The sequence below is a fragment of the Panthera pardus genome, unplaced genomic scaffold (assembly GCF_024362965.1).
Source record: "Panthera pardus isolate Hobbes unplaced genomic scaffold, ASM2436296v1 HiC_scaffold_15, whole genome shotgun sequence".
NCBI classification, from domain to species: Eukaryota; Metazoa; Chordata; class Mammalia; order Carnivora; family Felidae; genus Panthera; species Panthera pardus.
The window spans coordinates 59,864,111-59,888,258 of NW_026526710.1; the positions used below are offsets into that span (position 1 = coordinate 59,864,111).

Below are 24,148 nucleotides of genomic sequence, written 5' to 3' on the forward strand. Positions count from 1 at the left end.
CCAGGATATTCACAAGGCAAGATTATTTTCAAGTTAAAGAGTCAGCCTATATGGCACAGTATACATAATACACGAGTGTGTTTTTATTCCGAGAGGAGAAGGAGGGACTTGTACACGTGTCTCCCTTCACTCAGTTCTTCTATGATATTTGGAGGATGAGCCACTCAATGGAAAGCTAGGCTGTAATTTAATTATTTTATATATAATAGTGTTGCATTGTGCCCAGAGTGTTGGCTTCCCAAGAGCAACAATCATATTTCCTATTTCAGGTTTGCCCCCTTCAGTGAGTATCAAGTATCTGACAAATCCCCAGAACCTTGTGTTGTTATATGGGATGAAAATAAGAGAAGCAAAAGCCAGGCTGTTGAGCAACTTGTAATCATATTTGGGTGTCAAGGACCTTGCAAGGTTCTGGGTGCATCGTAAATACTCAATAAACATGCCTGGACTTGATTTAACTATTTTTTTTCCCCCTCCAGAGTTGAGATTTTAGGAAAGACTGAAGGTGTAATAACAGGTTTGAAAGTGCTGTGTCTGTGAGGAACTTAACTCAATTTATCTTCTCTGAATGCTTCGTACAGATTATGCTTCCCAACCACCTCTTGCCACAGTCAGACCCTCTTAGAAATAGAGTAATGATAATAATACATTTTATCTTCTTCCCAGTGATGGTATCATTCACACCTCCATTGAAGCCCAGTGGGAGGTTTGGCTGTGAGGCATCACACGCAGGGGGAGTCAGGTGCGATTATTGTAATGAGGGCACCGTGCTCAGCGAAATGCGGGAAAGAAAACCTCCCATACATGAAGCGATTTCTATTAAGATACTCATTTTATATCAAATATTCAAGCCCCTCTTTATAAATCGAAGTGAGTGGAAAGAGACTCTTCTAGGGGGAGATTTTATGTGGCCAAGAACGAAAGGGCACAAATATTTTATGATCAGTTTTGAGATGAAAGTGGTGTGCCTGCCTCATTCACGGGCTCTTTCCATTTCCACAGGTCTAATTAGATTGTTGGTTTAATGGTGGCGAGATAATTTAGTGGCCACTGAAAGCAACTGTGTTAATGAGAAGGGGGGACAGTGCTTTGGGTTTCCTGTAATTAATGGAGAGTTTTTGAAAAACTTCTTGGTTCCAGTGAAGTTGGCATACTGTGCCCAGCTGTTGAGAACGGAGGCGAGGTCTTTCCTGCTCATTGCTGTGGAAATGGCCTCAGGCAACGTAGAAGAACTGTGTAATGACTGTCATTAAGAATGATCTTTAGTGGTCCAGGCAGGCTATAGTCTGTCTACAACAGAGAAGAGGCAGAGAAAGAGGGATAGGGAGAAAGGAGGCAGTGAGGGAAAAGAGAGTAAGGATTATAAAACAGACATGGCAAGCAGACAGACAGGCTGACCGCACTGTCCCTCACCGGTCAGCCCCCTCCATTCCGCCTTTGGGAGCAACTAGAATAATGCCCCAGCATCCTCCCAGGGAATCTCCTTCTCTTGTTGCATAAACTGGAGTCCGACCAAACAAGACTGGGTTAGACCGCATAGAAGGGCTTTCCACTAATCCCTTCATGGCAGAGATAAGAAAATTGAACCCAGAGAGGTGAACTGAACTACAAATCTGGCCTGAGTAGGAATTGGGAAACCTGGACTCCTGGCCACCACATGAACATGTGGAAAGTGGATTTGGAATTCAAGGACCAGGGTTATCATACAGCTTTTCAGAACTTACTAATTATCTTAGTTCTAAGTCGCTGAGTCTTCTGAGACTTGTGAGTCTCAGTTTCCCCATCAGTGAAATGGGAAAAGTGATTTCTGACCTTTAGGCCGTGGTGCAAAAGAAATGAAATAGCAGATGAAAACACCAATCACATATTCAAAACAATATATCACTATATCTTGACCCCTCTCATGTCAAGAATAAAGTCATGCCCTGTAATGATTTAAGCATATTAAGTCATAATTTAGTCATGTTATGACTCAAATCATAACATCCATTAGCTATCTTTAGAATTTTTTTCCTCACTCACTGCTCCAAATACCTTTATATCTCAGGGCACAGTCAAAGCCTCCCTACCCATGAGGGTGTTAAATGCTATATCAAGTTCATCTTACTGGAACTTTTGTAAGGCTTTGTTACAATTGTCAAATATTTTTTTTAAGTATCTGCCACACTGATACATATACGATTAACCCCTGCCCTAGGGAACTTTCATGCTCTTTGGGAAGTCCAGACTCTAAAACATGAGATGACCAAATAATATTAACAAGTGAATAGGCTGAATAACAATCTCAGATCCTGACAGAGATATCACTGAGCAATGGATAAGTTATGAATTTCCAACCAAATGGTACTAGAGGAGATTGGGGGATATGGTAAAATAATCTGGGAAGAGAAGGACTGAAAGAGCTTTCTGGGGATGGATTGAATTAAATAAGCAGATGGGAGCAGAGGGACAGGTTTACAATGTCTCTGAGATAGGAGTATGTGTGGAAATAATGACCAGTGAGGCTGGAAGAGAGATTTGGGGTCAGAATATGGAGAACCTGAAATTCTAGAATGAGGCACAGTAAACCTTATGACAGGCAGTGATAGCAAAGTAGCAGCCATGGGCCAATAGCTATCTGCAGTTGTACTCTGATTGACTTACAGGGGGTTATGCATTTTTAAGAACTCAGTTTGTGAACCACGGATTTACCTAACAATCAAGAGTTTTGGCTTTTTGAAATTCAGACTATCTGGTTAACTTTGGGCTCAGGTTCCTACCTGGCAACAACTGATTGATAACAAAGTAACCTCAGCCCTGTTAGATGGGTTATATTCTCTTTCATTTCTTATTCCCCCGGCCCACCCCATGCTTCCCCCGATCTTCCTTCAGGGTCCTGACCAACTTCACTCATTATACTAGCAGCCTGGCCCCCTACAGGGAGCCATCAAAGGCCCTTGGACTGGACAAAGTAACAGGATCAAAACAATGTGCAGGAACTCCTAATCTAGCAGAAGTAGCAGGAATAGTCTGTAGTAACATCTTGTGTTATTTAACTATGGAATTTGGAGGTTGGAGGAGGCCTTTGAGATTGTGAAATTGAGAGAAATTTGGCACTCTGGATGCAGTCAATAGTAGAAAAGTAACAGGGAAACCCAGGCTTTCTCACTCTATCTAGCTCCCTGTCTTCTTCACTTTCTTAAGGAAATATGGTTTGAAACTGGCTTTGAAATAGGGCAGCCCTTGCTTGCATCCTTCAGTCCATCACTTCTAAGATGTGTGCCCTTGGGAAAACCATTTAACCTCTGAGGTCCCGGTTTTCATCTCTGTACAGCAGAGGCAGTAATGTTCTCATGTGGTTGCGATCACAATGAAATGAGGATGCATGTGAGATACTGCAAACTGCACTGTAGGTTCCCCAAAAACGTTCATTTCTTCCCCTTTCTCTTAGTTTCACATGATAGCAGGAATGTTACCTTGTATCATCTTACCTGTAGACTCCATGGTATGATACAAAGTTGTTGTTACCAAAGTAAATGTTGAGTAAATGAATAATCAAAGACGCTGCACACCTCCCCAGCAAAGAATGAAAGTCCTTGTTCTCCCCTCCCCTCCCCCACCCAGGGCTCCTACAATGTGACATCTGTTACTTAAATGTCCTTTGTAACTAACTCTGTTAGTGTTTTTTTTTTTTTTTTATGATGTCTGCTTTTGAAAGGAACACAAGGAGAGAACTCAGTGGCTTCCACCTGTTGAATCCTCTTCCCCAGCAATTGTTACATGTTTCCTTGATAGCGCTTTCAACTAAGAGAGACCAGATAGCCTTCTCACAATAATGAGGAAACATGCCATGTGCAGTTTCAAAAGACAGAGAGAAGGTACTAATGGAGGGAATTTCAACTGTTCAATGATCCCAGCAATGTCTGAACACCCTGTGTGGCCTGGACCCAGGGCTTGCCCCATAAAGATGAGAGAGCTGAGAACAAAAGAGAGTAAGCCTGATATTACCTTTAAATTCAGCGGGGGATGCAGGCCAGCCTCATGCAGTGTTCCTGGGTTGCGAGGTATAGTTTCAATGTTCAAAAACACTCCTCCAAGGAATTTTCTTGCCTTCCAATACCTGAAGATATTTTGAGAGGACTTTTCTTATTTTGAAAATCCAGGTTTGTTAGTGCCTAAATATTAAGCCACAATCCTGGTCTTTGTCTCATGCGTGTTGCCAGAGTTAAGTGATTTGGGCTTTACATATGGAAAGTTCATTTTGTTGTGTAATTAATGGGAAGCAGACTTTGGGAAGCTGATGATCCAAGCCCTTATTTATATAAGAGCATATGTCTGTGTTCTGTTTATGACTCACTCTCTTACTCCGCGCATTGTAACTTGGGTTTGTTTACACTAACTTTTCCTAGAATCCAAGCCACATGGTATATGAGCCAATAATTTATGGTCTCTAAAAGGGAAAGATGATGAATGAGCCTTTTCCTCTTAAATTGTCAAATCTTAAACTGAGGAAGAAGTATTTGCTGTCTTGAGTCTGTCCAAGCTTATATTTGGGAAAAAAAAAAAAAAAAGGTAATGCAAAAAAAAAAAAAAAAAAAACACTACTGGCATAGTGCTTAGAACTTGAATGTATAGGTATTTGCCAAGACAGCATATGACCACTCCCCCACAATATACCATTTAATTCTGATCCAAATGTTCAGCAATGAAAAGACCATTCATTCTCTCTCTTCCTGTCTCTCTGTCTCTCTTGTCTCTCTGTTCCTCTCTGTCTCTGGCTCCTATTTTTGATGGTAGCTAAGTAAAATGTAATATGTAAAAAAACTTCTCCCTTTTTCAGGAGCCCCATCATTTTAATCAATCTGTGGGCTTAAATGTTCAAGCTGCTTTTCTTAAAGGCACTTAATAAATTCCAAACTTATTTTTGTCATTGAATCTGCATGTCTATGGAGTGGCTTGGATATCAGTCTATATTTCACAGTACTTCAGTGCTATGGTCATAGCTTAGATCCTTCAGACAGTTAATGGTGCTCTGAGGAGAGTTGGGAACAGCTGAAATATGTGAAGATCTAATTTAATTTACAGTGATTTGGATCCCCTTCAATAAATCCTTTCATATTTCACACACAGCCTTTACAAAACAGACAGTAAGTGTTGGTTTAGGTCAAGTCACATAGATTGATTTCAATTCAAGTAAGTCAGCTGAACTCTGTACTGGTCACATGGGGGAGGAAGCCATGGAATGGCGTGTCTAACACAGAGCCTGGCACAGAGTGGGCTTAGTCAATGCTTCTTCCAAGAATGAATGAGAATGGATAAAGCATGGTCCTTGTTCCTTAAGAAAACATAATTTAAAAGGAGAGAGAAATGCAGATTGATCCCATAATCTTAACACAGGACAGACTATATGAAATGCTGTCAGAGAGATACAAGCAATGTAGAGGGGACCAAAAAGATTAATATTGAAATGAGAGTCCTCGGTGGCTTTTAGAGGAATATCCAACTAAACTGAATTCCAGCAGAAATTAGAAGGCACTGGATGCATACTGACTATTGTTTTGTTTCTTCTTTTTTCTTTTCCTTTCTTTTCTTTTCTCACTAGGGCAGGAGAATTGCCTGTGGATAAAAGAAAAATGTAAGACTCCCCATCCCCATCCAATCCAACATCAGATGCAATATCCTCTCTCTCAGAAATAGAGTTGGGCACACACCTGTAGGCAATGCAAATTCATTGTTTCTGTAGCACATCCATCATCTACTGACCAGAGAGACACAAAAATACGTGAAAGTCTAAAACAATGGATATAAATTCCTTGTTGTTTTTATGATGAATACAGGGATATTGTGTGTGTGAGTGTGTGTGTGTGTGTGTGTGTGTGTGTGTGTGTGTGTAAATTTCCATTTTTTTCTTGAGAAACTTAAATAAAGAGAAAAGCAATAGCGTGTATTTGGGTCACACGAATCATGCCCAGAAGGAGATAAAGGGACAGTTATTAACTCTGAGGGTATTCAAACCCTCTGTAAATTTTACAAATCTGGGCAGTCTCTGAGAAAACAAAATTAAGATTCAAAACTTTCATAACAGACTAGAACACTGGACGAAAACCAATAAAATAAAACTTTGCAGATTTAAATAGAAAGCTTGTATTTAAGCTCAAAAACCCATTCCACACAGCAATGGCCAGGTTTGGTAGCAGTTTATATGGAAGCATTTAAGGGAGTTAATTGAGCTTCTATTTAATATGAGCCAACAGTGTGATGTTGCTGGGGGAAAAAAAAACAACTTTGCAGGTTTTATTTATTTATTTTTTATGTAGTTCTCATTAACGGAAGTGTAGTAGTGCCTTGATCACAGAAATTAATCAACCCGATCTTTCTGCATAATCATTTCATACTTGGAAAATCAGTTCAATCCCAGGCACCAAAATTTAAGATGAGATTTGACAGACACTAAAATCTCCAGAGGAACAGGATCAAAATGGAACATAGTCTAGAAGTCATTTCATATGAAATACAGATGAAGGAAGTAAGGATGTCTTACCTGGAACAGAGAAGACTTGGAGGTATATGACTTTTTAATTTTTTTTTTACAAGTAAGGGTCCTGCCAAGGAGTCAAGAATTTGTCTAGAAACACAGAACTGAGGAGTGAAAAGTCTAGACTAGAACCTTATTCTTACAACATCCCAGGCAGTGTTTTCTATCAGATCATAAATAACAAGCCTGAGGATTTAAGTAAACAAATGCAATCATTAAAACTAGGAAGAAAAATAAAGCACGGATGCCTACTATTTGATAGAATTCCTAAAGCTCTAGCATGGTCAACAGGATTTATTTTATCTGAGCCTAAATATTAAAAATGTAAATGTTTTCATGAAATCATATTTGCCACATTATTCTTTGTTCCCTGTTTTTCTTTTCTTTGTTTTTTTTTCAAAATTTAAACGAGAAAATCTCTTACAATCAAGTATGAACACACAGCTACAATAATTGGTGTATTATATAAGGGATGGTATTTATGGTTAAGGATACAGTTATGCCACGTTGGAGAGGAAGGGAAAAAGAAATATAAAGAGCCCTTTGAGAGGGTGTGACCACCCCCGCCGTGTGACCACCTGGCATGCTGTGAGACTCAGCAGATGTAGCGTCAAACTTTTTGGCGTTAACTGCATTTCTATCCAGCCTCTCAAGTTGTCTACTCAGTCTGCTGGGGCTTGAGCCACATGCAACAGACAAAAGCCAAAGTTAATTGAAAGAAACAGAGTAAGCCTAAATGGCCCTCACATTTCCCAGTTTAAGAGTGCCACCACTTACAGTTCATTCCTCGCCAAAAGCCTAGGAAGCCACTGTGGCCCTAATAAGCATCATGCCCAGAAAGACTCCCAGCTTTGAAACTCTTCTATGACCCCTTCCGGGGCAGTTCCTACTAACGAATATGCCCAGTGTGCCTTAGAGACAGAGAAAATCGCCTCTGTTGTTCATCTCCTGATCTCTGAGCTCTCTCCCTTCACCTAGCTTTCTTAGGCCTGACCAAGTCCTGGTTACCTCCCCTTCAGGCTCCCTGAGGGACCTAGCTGCATTCTTCCTCTGTGCACTTTCTCTCTGGAGATGAGTTACCACTGCCTTTATCTGTCCAAAGCCACAAGTGGTTCTCCCAAAGCTCACCTCATGAAATGACTGGCGTTATTTCCCTGTGGTCAGAGAAGTCAAGGATGCCGAAAACCTAGGGAGCAGGAGCTCAGAAATGACTAACCAAGAGGCATCCAGGTCTGCCTCCAACCTTACTGTAGAAGCTCTCCATGGATAGGACACTGTTCCAACTGCCATGGAATTACATTCAATTCAATTAAAGCTGCTCCAGGGAATATAAAGATTATTGATACCCAGACTTTAGTCTCTAGGAGCTTATGATGTGAAATAATCCGGCAAGATATATTAAGCAAGAATCTACTGTGAAAAAGACACTACGCTCTTTGTCACAAGGTGTATGAAGAACACGTGCGGTCTGTCTTTGAGAAGCTTTAATGCTTCTTACGCTGTGCACATGGAAAGTTAAGATCTTCTAGAATTAAATACTGAGTGAATAAACTCTTCAGGGGTTTAGAAACAGAAAGGGCAACTTTAAAGCAGCCCAAATTTTTGATCATGTGGTGATATCACTAACATACTTTTGAACAGTTAATTCCATGTAAACACTATTCAGAATATACACACTCATATTTTAAAATATGAACTTTGGGGGCTTCTGGGTGGCTCAGTCAGTTAAGTGTCCAACTTGCGGCTCAGGTCATGATCTCACCGTTGGTGAGTTGGAGCCCCGTGTTGGGCTCTGTGTTGCCAGCTTAGAGCCTGGAGCCTGCTTCAGATTCTGTGTGTCCCTCTCTCTGCACCCCTTCCCTGCTCACTCTCTGTCTCTCTCTCCCTCTCAAAAGTAAGTAAACATTAAAAAAAATTTTTAAATATAAACTTTGAAAGGTTGAGCTAAATCTGAAATCATATTGTTAAAATAATTTTAAATTTCATTTAACTTTGTATTAAGGAAACAAAAATATTTTCACTGCTATCAAAATTTTACACTCATTTTAATATTTCTTTCTAAAAATGTTTTGGGAGGGCCAACTAAATGAGTTTGAATATTTCTTTTTGAAAACCTTGTGTTTTTTTTTAACACTTGTGATAAACCAATTTGAAGCTCTGATTCCAAATTTAGTTTGTTTCAATACTCATTAGTAGATGTTGTAGATTGAAAGGGTATTTCACATAAACATATATCCAAGAAGACAAAGTGCAGCATTTTGCTTAAATCAGAATACGGTAAAACCTTGTTTTTATGAGCATTACAAACCTTGGTTTGTGAGCATAATTTGTACCAGAAACATGCTTGTAATCCAAAGCACTTGTGTATCAAAGCTAATTTAAAGAACCATGGGCTCATGACATTCACCCTCACATTGTACTACTCCTACTGCAAGACATAGCTTGTTTATCAAGTTAAAATGTATTAGAAATGTTTGCTTGTCTTGTGGAACACTCCCAAAACAAGTTACTTACTTGCAGTGCAAGGTTTTATGTACTATTTTTTTCAGTTCCATCCATCAGTTAAGCAAAGGTGGTTGAAATTGGTCTAACCAACTTCCTTGACAATCAGATGGTCTTGCATATCAAAAGGCATTGCATTGTTTCATGAGTTCAAATCTCTGAAACTCTTCATTTGGAGGTTAACTCTGTTTACAAGATTTTTTAATTTGCAGATCTAAGGAATTTTATAGATTATAATATATCATTCTCAGTAACAAAATTGCCAATGGAAACATTTTCAATCAGTTGTCAAAAATGCTGTCTCAAGTATGAGTTTCTTCCTAAAAGCGGTTAAATTATTTCCCATTTTACCCTAAAAAGACATTAAGTTGTTTGTATTTTTCACTGACAGCCCATGGACAGCACAGCAAAGGTGAGAACATTTAGAACCCTTGTCTTTTTATACAAGAAACTGCCAAAATTCGTCTCTGAAAATGGCAACTCTTATATAGTTTTCTAAGAGAAACCAATAAAATTGCACGGCATGTGACATATTTCATGGATATTCCTGATCTTATGACTAAGTAGTTTGATTTTTTTTCTTTTCAAAGATCTTAATTTCCTAAAAAGAACCATAAGGGCTGACTTATTATAGCATTTTGAATATAGGACGTGCCCTTCCCAAAAGTAAGAAACTGATGGAATGCCCGCCAACCCCCTTAAATGAACGTGACCTCTCCCCCTTCTCCTAGGTACCTCCTGCCCAGCGGTGACAGGTGACACATCTGATGTACAGCCCAAATAAGGGCACCACAGTTACCCCAAACATTAAGCATTAGAATGCTTAGCTTAGTTCTTATTTTTTAAATCAAATATAAGTAATATAAATAAAAGCTATTAGTATGTTTTTCTTGTAGCCAGGTAGATAGTCTTGCTTCCTCCATGGGAACATGCACCCCACTAAGAAAGTGGCTGAATTAAGAGGTGATCAGAGCTGGAGAGGCACAGAGGCTATGAGTGATGTGGGCAGAGTTGCAGAGGCAGCAGGACAATGTGAGACAAGTTCCTGGATCCCTAATGCCATAATGTCTCCCAGAAAATGTAGGGGAGGCACCCTGGTGGCCCTTGCTGCTTCAGAGCTCTCCTTGTGAACATGTACATCCCGCTGCTTCATTTTCTCCATCAGCCAAAAGGCCCACTTTGCCTCCAACCCTCACTTGTCCCAGGGAGAATGAGAAATAAGAGCAAAACAAAACCAGGATCCCCACCTTTCCCCCGCTCCCCCAACCACCAAGGCACTGCAGCCAAGATAGGATGTTGCTTTACCTTAAACCCCTAAGTGGGAGCTGCCCTGGAAGAATCAAGCAGGTACTGTGTGCTTCACACAAGCCAGTCACATTTTCAGAGAAACCCCAAACTGTATTATGCCTTTAAAAATAGAATGGAGACACCTTTATATCATGACAAATCTCCCACATCTGCTAACCCTTAATTCTAAATTACAGCTTTGAAATTGTAAAGCAGTACTACGGCACTTATGCTGATGACCAACAGCAACTCAGATGTGCCCTGCCTTGCAGAAGCCTCACCAACAGAGGCAACTTGCCATCTTTTTTAAAAAGAGCCTTTAAGGCCAGGATTGTATAAGGTTAATTTAAATTCTAGGGAAAAAGGAAGAACGTTTGCATGCCAAGGCAAGTTGCTTCATACATCCCATTAAAAAATAAAAGGCTGCATTAGGAAAACAAGAGATCATTACTGAGTTAAGTACAAAGTACCAAAAAAAAAAAAATGCACAATTTCATGGGAGAACATTAAACAAGTGAATTCCCTTGAGCTTGTATTTGCTGACCATGTGTTGCTATATACCAGTTCCATGTGCTACTGTGTGGATGAGCCTGGACTGGGGATCCTGGGAGTACGAAGAAATGACATGGCTTCTGCCTTCGAAGGATCTTAACTTGGATCACCATACAATGTAATTCATACTGCAGCTGTCTGCCTTGATTGAGGGAAAGAGTGTTCCAGCCCTTTCCACCCTGGAAGGCAACTCCGGGCAGTTCAACAGTCCTCCCAGTATTACCTCCCTCCCTGCAGGGATATTTAAACAGCAAGAAATATTCTAACGAATCTAGAGATGAATTTGCTTCCCTTTCTGACACACCCAGAACTTTCTTCTCAAATTAAGATGTGTCTTGCACATGGGCAAAGTATAGTCTCCAAATCATTAGCACCTATTTTGGAGGAACTTTACATATAACTAAGCCTTGTTAGCCTCTCTCTTGCTCACAGTGCCTATCCTACATCTGCAAAGTCAGTGTGCAAAACACAGTGCTAAGTCCAGTCTTTGATTATCATAAAAGACGTGACCAAATCAACAAATGCTGATGAGCCAATCCTCTGATAATGGGAACTAAAAGACAGAAAAGCTACATCTGGGCCCAAAACCAAGTCAACCATTTGCATGACAATTTTAAATACAGAGAAAGGTCTAGAAGATGATTTGCTTTGCAGTTATGAAGACATGAATTTTCATTTTGCCTTGGCCACTCATAATTATTTTTTAAAACTAACAAAGAGCAGGCAAGATATGGGCCCATTATAAGAAGGAGAGCAAATATGGAATCAATCTTTGCCGCAAGAGCCCAGAAATTACTGTCTAATAATGAAACAATTTGAAGACAGAAAAATCTGAAAACATTTAGAGGGACAATGAAATCATAAGCAATAAGGAGAAAGATTTGTGAATATCGAATCCTGCCAAGACCAAAGTCCTCACCCCCCTCCACCACCACTAGGATTTCAAAATAATTTGAAATTATTCCACCTCACATTTGGGAAGCCAACTGATAATGAGAATAGGAAAGAATTACAGCAGTCTTTAAATCTAGAAGGGAATTTTGAGAGTATCTGGTATAACTGCCCAATGTAATAGATGAGGAGAGATCCAGAGAGGCTAAGATGTTCATCCTAGTTCAGATTTGTTTCTAGCTGCCCCTGCAGAGTCCTTCCCACTGCCCTGCCCCCTGCTGCAGTTCTCATGCAGGGGTAACAAACCTGAACTGAAATATTTGGATTATACATATACAGGCAAAATACAATTCAGATGTTCAGTAGATGTGGATACCTCCCCCCCCCCCTCCAAAGTTTACAATGTAAAAAAGAAAGAGGCATATTAAGTCTTAGCCCCTGATGGCATCAATGGAGATTGGGCCCTGATATGTTTATTCAGTTGGTCACAGCATAAAAGCCAGAGCACTTAATCATTCTCCCAGCCCATTAAGCCAGGAGGGTAGCTACCAGCAGGAATTTTCTAGGGTGATGATACATGCCTTTTGCTGAGGACATTTCTTATCTTTCAAAAATTATTTTGGTGACAGAGCCCAAAAGGGTGAAAAACGAGAGCACCCTACAGTCCTAAGATGTAAAGAAAGATGTTTTATTGCCACTTGCCATGTATATGTTTTCAACCAGGTATTATGGAATTATCAAGTATATACCAAAGTAGGCAGAATAGCATAATAAACCGCAGTGTACCCATCACCCAGCTTCAGTAATATTAACTCAAGAGTCAATCCTATTTCATCAGTACTTCTACTTATCTCCTCTATTCCTCATTATTTTGAAGCCAATTCCAGAGGATATCATGTGACTTCATCTATAAATATTTTAGGGGCACCTGGGTGGCTCAGTTGGTTGGGCATCCTACTCTTGATCTCAGCTGAAGTCTTGATCTCAGGGTCATGAATTCAAGCCCCACATTGGGTTCCATGCTGGACGTGAAGCCTACTTTAAAAAAAAAAAAAATAGCAAGTATTTCTAAAAGCTTAGTACTTTAAAACATTGTCATAATGCAGTTATCACACCTAAGTAAATAAACAGGAATTAAATAATACCATGCAATGCCCAGACACTATTCAAATGTCCATGAATTCATGAAATAAGATCTCTTTTGACAGTTTGTTTAAACTGGCAGCAAAATATGGTCATTTTATCTCTTACGTCTCTTTTAATTTACAGTCCCACCACCTCCCCTGCCTTTCTCTACTTGCATCTTATTTGTCAAAGGCACCAGGTGGTTTGCCCAGAGTTTCCCACAGTCTGTATTTTACTGAATGAACCCAGTGTATTTCATGGTGGTTAGGACTAGAACTGAGCTGCCCAGTACAGTAGCCACCAGCCACATGGAGCTATTTAAATTTAAGTCAAATTAAAAATGTAGTTTCTCAGTCACGCTAGCCACATTTCAAGCGCTTAGTAGCCACAAGTGTCTAAGGACTACCAAATGGGACAGCACAGATATAGAACATTTCCACCATGGCAGAAAACCCTACTGGACGGTACTCCTCTAGAAGCTTATGCGGTATGAAGTAGCTTTGGAGAGGAGAGTGAAATCTCATCCACCTAATCCTTAGCTCACAATTGAGCTTCCACATTGTTGTCACTTTAAACCTCCACATTTGCACACAGAAAATGAAATAAAAATTCAAGGGATCTGGGGCGCCTGGGTGGCTGAGTCGGTTAAGCGGCCGACTTCGGCTCAGGTCATGATCTCGCGGTCCGTGAGTTCGAGCCCCGCATCGGGCTCTGTGCTGACCGCTCAGAGCCTGGAGCCTGTTTCAGATTCTGTGTCTCCCTCTCTCTGACCCTCCCCCATTCATGCTCTGTCTCTCTCTGTCTCAAAATAAATAAATGTTAAAAAAAATTAAAAAAAACAATCAAGGGATCTGTGTGTTTTTACACTTTTTCAAATGGTATATTTGCAAGTACTTGTATTCACTTTTGTTACCAACTTTGTTTTGTTTTTAGATTTAACCATGTTGATATATGTTGCTTATTCCTTTCAACAGATCTATACTATTCTATTGTTTGCGGATTAAACCAATAGATTAAGTCTATCTATTGTAACGGATTATCTCCTTAACATTTAGACTGTTTTCAGTCTTCTGGGCTTCAGGGAACATCCTTGCACATCCTTAGCCTCCCACTACAGATAAGTAAAGGAGCCAACCTGGACACAGGTTCTCTGGGGCACTGAGCAAGCCCATCTTCAGTGCTAGTGGTCAGTGCCCAGCTGCTCACCAATATGATTAGTTGAGTTTACACTCCTACCAACAGTGTACAAGGACCCCCACTTCCTTACAGTACCACCAACATTAGGTAGTTTCAGCTCTGTAATTTTTACTAATATGGGTTCATGCATATGCAGTAAAAATATAAATAAAAGCATGGAAAAGGAAAGGACTGGAATGGAATTGAGAGGGGAGTCTGACTTAGCTGAATCTATAATATTTTCTTTCTTTAAAAAAATAATGTATAGGGAGCACCTGGTTGGCTCAGCATCTGACTTTGGCTCAGGTCATGATCTCGTGGTTCATGGGTTCGAGACCCACGTCAGGTTCTGTGCTGACAGCTCAGAGCCTGGAGCCTGCTTCAGATTCTGTGTCTCCCTCTCTCTCTGCCCCTCCCCCACTTGTGCTCTCTCAGTCTCTCAAAAACAAATAAACTGTTAAAAAAATATAATAATGTATAGGGGCACCTGGGTGGCTTAGTCGGTTAAGTGTCCAGCTTCGGCTCATGTCATGATCTCAAGGTTCGTGAGTTCAAGCCCCATATTGGGCTCTGTGCTGACAGCTCAGAGCCTGAAGCCTACTTCAGATTCTGTGTCTCCCTCTCTCTCTGCCTCTCCCTGGTCGCACTCTGTCTCCCTCTTTCTCAAAAATAAATAAACATTAAAATATATATGGCAAAAGTTAACATTTATTAAATGTGAACAGTGGGTGCAAAGGAATTGGTTATGATATTTTTAGTAAAGGTATGTTTACATGACTCAGAATTAACTTATTTCATAATCATTTTTTCAGTACAAGGGCTTAATAACATATTATGCAGCATACAATGAATTACTGAGTACGGTATTATCTACCAGGTTCCTTTTGTTTGTTTTTTGTCACTTCATGCTAAAAAGAAAACACTGAGAGAAACAAAACCAATGCTTGTATTTCTCCCAAATGACCTGCAGTTCATGGAGTTTTCCAGTCAATCTTTAGTCAGTCAGATGTTGACAACTAATTTCCTAAATGTTTTACTTTCTACCTATATATGCTGTATTATATACTACACAGCGTTTTCTTTCCCCCAAAGATGATACAAAGAAAGGGTTAACTTCACATGAAACTTGTACTTGGAATAATGCCAAAGGTTTTGTGGAGTCTTTCTGACTTCTTCTCAATACTCATGAACTTTGTGGACAAGATAGATCACCTGGCTCGGACATGGAGACCTGCTAGCTCCTACCGTCCCTATTTTTGTAGTGGATGCTTTGGAAATCCAAACTTGAACTCCTTTAGAGAAGACTCTGACTACAAGGCACAATGATTAGTGTGATTCATCAGTCCAAAAACAATTTTTAAATCCTGTCCATGGACAAGGCACCACGCTATGCTCTGTGAGGGACATAAAGATGGACAAAAATTGGTCCCTGCATCTGAGAATTTACAATTGAGCAACGCTTTTCTTTCACAACACTAACTACAAACATTTTATTTTTGTACTCAGAAGCTCACTCTGGCTTTGTTCTATTTTGATCTTTATAACTTATTTTAAAGATTGTTCAGTAGTTATTCATTGCTCAGTAAGTCTTACAATGACCTTGGGCCAAAAGCAGTAACATTTTGACCTGTCCTATGGAACTCAGAGATTCCCACTCCGTAAAGCTAGTGGCGTAAATAACTTCAAATAATACCCTCCTGGAGTTCAGTGCCAGCCACAGCATGAAAGAGAAATGGGGTGAAGCAGGGAAAGGAATAAAGTGGGAGTGCCCAAGAATAAGTGAGAATGGTATCCATGTTTTCAGCATTTTTCCCTCATTTCCCTTAATTATTTTTTTAGAGAGAGAGAGAGTACACGTGAGCAGGGAAGAGGGGCAAAAGGAGAGGGAGAGAGAATCTTAAGCAGGCTCCATGCTTGGCACAGAGCCCAATGCAGGGGCTCAGTCCTACGACCCTTGGATCGTGACCTGAGCCAAAATCAAGAGTCAGATGCTCAACCAACTGAGCCACCCAGGTACCCCCTCTCCTTATTTCCTTAGGACATAGTTGAAAAACATGGGATAACACAAGAAACTATGATGCTAAAACCATAATACATGGTCCTGTAATGTTTAGTAGGGTCAGCATCTTCTCCATAGGCATCTTTGGGGTTTAGCATCTAGGGTATATCACAGCAGCAAAAAACTAAGTGAGGACACACTTCTTACGTTCATAAAAAGGGAGGGGACGGTGTGAAGATGGGGCAGAAGAGTATGTGTGAATGCCTGAGTGTGTGTGTGTACACATGGACGTACATGCATGCCTGCTCATGAACAGCACAGGGAGAAAGAATAACCTAAAGGAGGAGAGGTCTGCTACGTCTTGAAGCCATTCATGCTTTACAGTGTCCGAACTTCAAAACAAAGCAGTTCTGAAGTCTATTTAGCGGTAGCAGTACCTGACTTCTGGAGATTAGAGGTTTGACTCATACAGTACAGATCCATCTGGCCACCAGGACCTGAAAGGAGCTCTTTACAAACAACACAGCCAAGTAGTGGAATAGTGGGAGTGATTCAGAAACACCCGGCTGGTTTCCCTTGAGGTTTTTGGAGGATGAATTGGTTAAGAAGGACTTGGTCAACTGGACACTATCAGGCAACTAGACAAGTCTAGAACATTGGCGGAGCAGGAGCAGGGGGGAGAATCAGAGAGATGGTGTCCCAGAAAATAATCCTCCCTTCTGTCAGTAGAGGAGGGTTAGAAATAAATAGTCACACTTACATACATGCTCCCCATGAGGTCAAGGCATCTCTTTTTTGAGGTTGATAGTACATGTGAACGATCCAGATTGCTTGTTATAAAGGACTGTCATTTTTTTTCATTCAACATCTTCTACAAAAAGAAAAAGCATAACCTAATCCTAAATTGAATCACATCAAATGTCAAAGGGCTAAATAAAAAATAAAAGTTACAATAGGAACAGGTAATGGGAATATTGATTCTGACATTCACTCCCAGGGTAGATCTTCCTACATGGAGTAAGCCTGTTCCTAAATCCTAAAAATGGGGAACAAGAGCATTCCACAGAATTGTTGTAAACAAGACATAGTATAAATAGAATTGCTGTGTGCACAGAAGATAGCCAACCAATGTTTATTTGTACTATTTTCAGTTTCCATCAAGGAAAAGGAAGACTAGATACTGGGTCACATCCATAGCATCGCTCCTCCAGAATCTTCCTGGCCAAATATAATGCCAGTTGTCAGTGCGATAGCTGGGTTTAGGGCAGCTTGCCTCTGGTGCTCAATCTTCTCTCTTCCCCTCCTGCAGCCAGCTCCTCCCTGAAGAAGCGATTCAAGCGGCGGGAGATCGAGGCCATCCAGTGCGAGGTGCGCAAGATGTGCAACTACACGAAGATCCTGTCCACCAAGAAGAACCTGGACCACGTGAACAAGATCCTGAAGGCCAAGCGGCTGCAGAGACAATCAAAGACAGGCAACAACTTCGTCAAGAAGAGGAGAGGGCGTCCCCGAAAGCAGCCCACCCAGTTCGATGAGGACTCCAGAGACCAAATGCCGGTGCTGGAAAAATGCATCGACCTTCCCAGCAAGAGGGGGCAGAAGCCGAGCCTGAGCCCGCTCGTCTTGGAGCCGGCCGCCACCCAAGACACCATCATGGCCACCATCGAGGCGGTCATCCACATGGCCCGGGAGGCGCCGCCCCTGCCCCCGCCCCCGCCGCCGCCCCTCCCGCCCCCGCCGCCGCCGCCGCCGCCCCCCGCCCCCGCCCCTGCCCAAGACCCCCAGAGGAGGAGGGAAGAGGAAACACAAACCTCAGCCTCCTGCCCAGCCCCCGCAGCAGCCGCCCCCACAGCAGCCCCTGCCCCAGGAAGAGGAGGTGAAGGCCAAAAGGCAGAGGAAATCCCGAGGGAGTGAGAGCGATGGCCTTCCCTAGGGTGGGTCTGGGCGTCTGAACCTGGGGCTGGGGGAACTGACACTTGGAAGTGCAGTGAGCCGGGGTGGGGGCGGAATCCCACGCTGCAGGGACACCGATGCCCTTCTCTCCAGAAGCTGGGCAGGCAGAATCGCGCCCGATGACGGGGTTGAGCCATCCGTAGCTCTTGGGAAAGCAAAGCAGGGGGACGCCTTCAACAGAAGCTGGTCTGTGCTTTACAGCAGTTCCAAACCAAGCGGCACTTCAGTATGGCTAGATCCTTTGCAGGCGCGAAGACCCATCGAGGAGGAGAAAGCCGGTGGTGGTGCTCTTTGACAGCCACCGGGCCCTCCTGCATCCAAGGTGCGCCTTTGATTCCATTGCATTTGCTGGCCAGGAAAATTGAAAGGGAAGCACCCTCAATTAGGAAACATTCCAAGGGGAGAAAAGCTGCAAATTTCTCAACTGGCTTTGTTGTAACCCATTTCCATTTAATTGGTTTTTACTTTTATTTTGGTTTTTCCAAGCTTGGCTAGGCTTTGGGGCACCAACATCATCTTCAGGTGACCTGAATCTTTCCATTAACCATACAGTTTCTCAGATGGATTCGTCATCAGAAGGTGGAATTCTAGTGATAGGCAACCTTAGACATGGATTCATATTCTTCTGTATGCCTCTGCTATATCACACACTGATACTTAGCATAGTCTGTTCCTACCTTTCCTTTGCCCATTGTACTTCCATATACCTTTTCATTAACTTACTTGCTGCCTTCTTTTCCTTGGTACACACCTAAATAATGTAAACTTTATGTGTGTTGTAATGTTCACCCTTGGCATGCTGTCCCAAGGAACTTGGCTTCGAATCCCAATCATTGTGAAACAGATACTCAGTATTGATAGAGCCTTTTTAATAAGTGATTTAGAGCAGCCAAGGATATGTTGGCCGGGGTGTCAATCAGGTTATTTTTATACTTAAAACATATCAGCAGAGAATAGGCAGAACAAAACGGTTTTAATAACCCACAGCAAATGGAATAACTGACAAATCACCAAAAATTGAAACCCCAGACCCACCAGAAAGACAAATGTCTGGCAATGCCTTGGTATGTGAACCTTCATACAAGTAGCTGTCATAGATTGTTGGAAAAAAAAAAAAAAGAAACAAAAAGACAATAGAATAAGTCCATTATCTCTTGATAATTATTTCTTAAAAGCAAATGGGAGTAAGTGTTCTTATCTGAAAAAAAAAAAGAAAGAAAGAAAAGAAAATGCTCAAAGGGTATCACCACTCCAATTGTATCAAGCCACCTTGGACAAAGTATCCAAATTGTGGTTGCCTTAATAAACTAAAACATTTTTGTACATAATGTAATTATAAATCTATCAGTCTGCATGGATGCAAACTGTGTGTGACAAATCGTCTTTTAAATGGTCAATTTCAACTGTACATTTCTCATCCAAGTTGTACTCTAGCCATTGGTTTAGCGTGGACAAATATTCCATCTCTATCACCCATTTCCACAGCTCAAGTAAAACATGTTAAGAAGACTCAGAATGAATATGAAGTTATTCCATTGCCGTAGATGTTTTCTAAAAGTCAGATGTGGAAATTTCAAATAAGTATTTTCAATTTTCTCCCTTCCTCCTCCCCTTACCTTCCCCAAGACATCAAACACCTGGCATGGTAGATTATAAAAAGAGAGACACTGAGAGACAGAATTCAATTTTCTAATAGGAATTAGAATATCTGGTTTACCTCCAAATTAAGTTTCTTTACAGGAAGTTGGGACTGGCTGGAAATTGTATTATCACTTCAAAACACAACACTGTTTCCTTAGAGAGAGATGGATTTTTGCTGGGAACACAGGAGAATAAGGGATGGGGTATCTATGGGAGTAAATTTAAAAATCCCAAGTTAATATGCTTGCAAACATCACTGCTCTGTCATGGCACCAACAATGGTTGAAATTACCCAGAGTCATCCTATTCTGCACTGTCACCTTGGACTTAACATCATTTGCTACCCACTAGGTCAGTCACATTTAATCCTAGCAATATGTAAGTTTAAAGGAATGCATCCTCCTGTACTTTAAAGCTTATATCATAGATACTCCGTTTGTGACCTAGGTGGACCTTTGGCATTTCACAGTTGAACAGCAATATCAAACCAGCCACTTTCAATCTGTCATTCCCAAGCCATGTCTGAGTGGTTCCAAAGTCACCGGAGAGGAAGATTTAAATTAGCCCCATTCACCCCACCATGGCTATGAAAGAGCAACCATTTTCATTCCAGTTAAACCATAAAGGGGTTTCTCTCCTGCCAGACTTTGAAAATCATTTCCTTCCTTCTTTCTTTTGCCCTTCTTCCTTCTGGTGTTGTACCAATTACCCAAACAGGTCTGTGAGTAGACTCAGTCTTCCTGCAGAAGAGAATGAGCTGGCACTCTCTAAGCTTCTTAAAGAAGGACCCAAACTCTAATTGACATTAACTTCTAGTTGGAGAGAAATGTCAAATAACTTAAGGATACATTAGAATTTCCAAACCAGCATAAGGTATTCCAGGAGGGATATAGCAGGGTTGTAACTACATAAATTCAGTTCTACAGTTGCCATGTGACTTAAATGCAAATCCTCTACATTTATGACCCTAAGAATAGATTAGAAAACCACAGAGGACCCAAACTGAGACATGCTAAATAGCCATTGGAAGGTGGAAGCTAGTCCAGGCACGGTACGGCTTCCTCTCTCCCCTGCCCAGCTCCCCACTCAGTATCATGTTACTTTTTTTTTTCTTATACTTTCCATTAACTTAACTCATCTCATTGGTACAACCATTTTCTTATTTTCTAAGTAACCCCTTTCCATTAGTCTCTCCTCTCCTGTCCTGGCTCAACACTGGGCCAGCCTAGTTTCACCTCATTGGATGCAGAACCAGGATGAGAACTCAGCAATCTTGACCCGGACTGAGGAGTCTCTAGCCAGCCAACACTGCCTTCTGGAGGCTGCATTTTTATTTAGAGAAGATGTCATTTGGTATGCATGGGACTCCATAAACACCTCTAGCAATTATTTCATAAAGAAATCTCTTGGATCTTTGTTTTTGTTTTTATGGAATACTTTCCTTCAGCAAGCAGGCATGAACCCACTTACAGGGAATCTGATTAGAGGTGAGCAAAGGATGAAATCGAGATGTAAAAGCCTCTTTGAAGGTGATGATGGGTCTCTGATCCACTTCCTAAGTGGCTGAGGAGCCACTTGCTTTTCAACCCCTCATCTCATGTGAAAGAGAAGTTTAACTTCCTCTAATAGCATGGCTCTGGCTACAACCCAAGGAAGACAGGTCAAAAGAAAGGAGAGCATGTCAGGAGCTGGTTTGTGACTTGGCAGGACCGGGACTCAACAGCCACTGACAGCCCAGAGTAGGTGACTAAGGGCTGACAGAGGATTAGCATGTTAACTTGGCTGCTGTTCGGAGTGGGAGGCCATGTTGGATGGCAGTCGGAATTTGTGTTCTGCACAGTGCTGGCTCTATAAATATGATAAGCAAGTGGTGACAGAATTATAGTATAAGGTGATGTACTACATGCACATCATAAAGGATTTGGTTTTAGTACTTTAGTAGAAAATCCCACTCCTACAGCTTATTACCCAACAATATTCAGATAATGAGTTTTTGGAGAATATTTTTTCCCTACCACTAGGAAGATTTACCTGGGAACTGTCTAAAGTCTATACATATATTTCCAAAGCCTTTAAATGCCAACTGTAGCATGGAGAGAGACGGGGTGGCAGAAGCCGAAATGCCTCAAAAGCCATTTAAGTGTTACATTGCAGGATTTTCAGTCTTCTCATTATGTAAAAGTAGATAAATATAGACATTATTCTCAACACTACCCTATAGTATCACAATGGTCCAAATGCCAGAGCTTACAGATAATGTCATCACAGTGCCTAGAAACTCGAACTGTAATATACCGTAGCATTTTCTTGGTGTTTTTTAAAGTTTCTTTCCACAATACAAGGCTCCCTCTGCCTCTTGTTTCTTGGAGAGTTTGCCCCACTAATGAGTCTTCCTTCTGGTGGGACTCAGTCATTTGGGGAACAGTCTTAGAAGCACATATCAACCAAGGAAGAAACTTCCTGGATATCTATTGCCCACTTCCCCAGGTATAATAAACACTAAAAGGGGGAAAAATTGAAAAGAGCTGCCACTGGTCAACACAGAAGGGCAGTTCCAACCTAGGTTGGTGTCTTTCTTTTTCTTCCTTTTTTAAAAAATCTATTTCTTAAATAATAATAAATGCACATGATGTGTTAAATATGTATATATATATTTCAAAAGAAAAAATGGGGCACAAGATTGTCTTACAAGTCGTGCTGGCTAATTTTTAGTTTGTATTCATAAGTGGTTTTTAAAAGCCTTTTTTAAAGTGTAATTTGCATGTTCTACTTTGATTGTATGTAAACATATTTTAGAACAAAAAATGTATTTGTATTTTATTGAATATAGAGGCAAGAAAATTGTACATTGTTTGAAATGTTCTTTTTGTAACAGTTTTTATTCATAAAGCATTTTTGTACATTTAAAATGAACACGGACTTGCTGTTATTTGAGGCGTAGATACATCTGGCATGCTTTACTGTCATGCTCCTCCATGGTCTTAGATGTTGGGTTTTAAACATTTTTTCTAAAAGAAAGCTCAGTCTTTTTCGCTACCAGATCAGGTTAGCACAGTATAGAGCACTTAACTATTAAAAAAAAAAAAAAGTTAATCCTATTCATATGTTATTCATTGTGTGAAATTAAAGACATTCAATTCAGTCTAACATGAGTTGTGAATTCTTTTGTTTTATTTTCCATCTGGTTCACATCACTAAGGAGTTTAATAGTATTTGGGGGGTCTTTGCTCACACCAACTGGATATAGAATCATTGAGAAAATTCTAACCAAACTTCTGCCTTTTGTAGGAATCTGGGAAGTACATCTTGGGCAAGATTTGAGTCTGATTTACTGGGTTACTGTTCAGAATATATTACACCTGGATGTAAAGCCAAGGGCTAGATTCAAAGAACCAGTCAGACCTCTGCTGAAAGCAATCAAAGTGTGTTGGATAATGTTGGAGACCCATCCTGTCCTAAATTTTTACAACATTATGGATGGGGATTAAGCTTTCTTACTAAATATCCCATGATGTCAGATATCTCAAGGATAGATCCCCGGCTGGATTTAAAGTTTGGAGTGATAGGAAAGGGCACTTAATCAACCGTAGACAGTTATGGATCACCTAGCCAAAGTCTACCAGTCTGAACAAGACCCTGAGGACAAGGGCCAGGAGTAAGAAGTCCTTGCTCTGGAGGAATGTACAAGGCCTGTGTTTGAAAAATGAGCTAGCAGTTCCGAATGTGGCAAGTGGTAAGAGTGATGGGGCCTCCGAAAAAGCGAGGAGCCCCCACGCTGGCACTTTCTTCTCTTCCCACTCTGTTCCAATTTTGCTTTTAGAGTCAAGTTGGTTTATAAAGCCCTTTTAAAGTATAATTTGCACATTGTACATTGAGAATATGTAAACATACATATATTTATGTATTTTTCACTCTCTTTCTTTATGCAGTCTTCCAGAGTACTTCTTTCAAAATCCAACAAGGTATGTAGGAAGTGTCAGGAGCAGCTCTCATCCCTATCAATCCGTCCCGCCGTGACATTTATTAGGACTTTCGGTATGTGGAGCACCCACAGTGGAATAACGGAAGTCTGGTGGAATGAATGGAAGTCTTCAGGAGTAGATTATTAGGGAAGCCTCAGGATGGTCAGAGCACTAGTGCTTTGGGTAGCCTCCTGAGACTCAGAGAATTTAGTCAGCACTTCTAACAAAGTAGAATTTGCCCTCTTTTCCCTCTCTGCCAACTATCTTGCACTGAACCAGGAAAATTTAAAGCATTATATAGTCCTCTTTCTAACTCGGGTTCATTAGGCTGGTGGTATTTCTGAAATCAGCAATGACTTCCCAGAGTGCCCCTAATCTCTTCCCGACAGCAGGGACAAAGCAGTTGCCTTGGAATGGATTGGCCCATCTTTGGGGGTTTTAATCAGCCCACAGAATAGCAATGTGCTGACAATGATTCTTGGGAAAGTCAGATGTGTTCACACATGGGGCTGGTATGAACCTCAGTCTACAAATAGATGGGTGGAA

General features: G+C 41.0%; 1 protein-coding gene across 1 annotated transcript in view; it reads left to right on the top strand.

Annotated features, from left to right (window-relative positions):
* Nucleotides 1-22,787, top strand: part of SETBP1 (SET binding protein 1) — a 374,999-nt gene extending 352,212 nt beyond the window's left edge. Inside the window, 2 exon segments of the mRNA XM_053902651.1 lie at nucleotides 17,356-17,795; nucleotides 17,797-22,787. Of these exon segments, the coding sequence (XP_053758626.1) occupies nucleotides 17,356-17,795; nucleotides 17,797-17,979 (623 nt within the window). The 3' untranslated portion in view covers nucleotides 17,980-22,787.
* The last annotated feature ends 1,361 nt before the right edge of the window (nucleotides 22,788-24,148 follow it).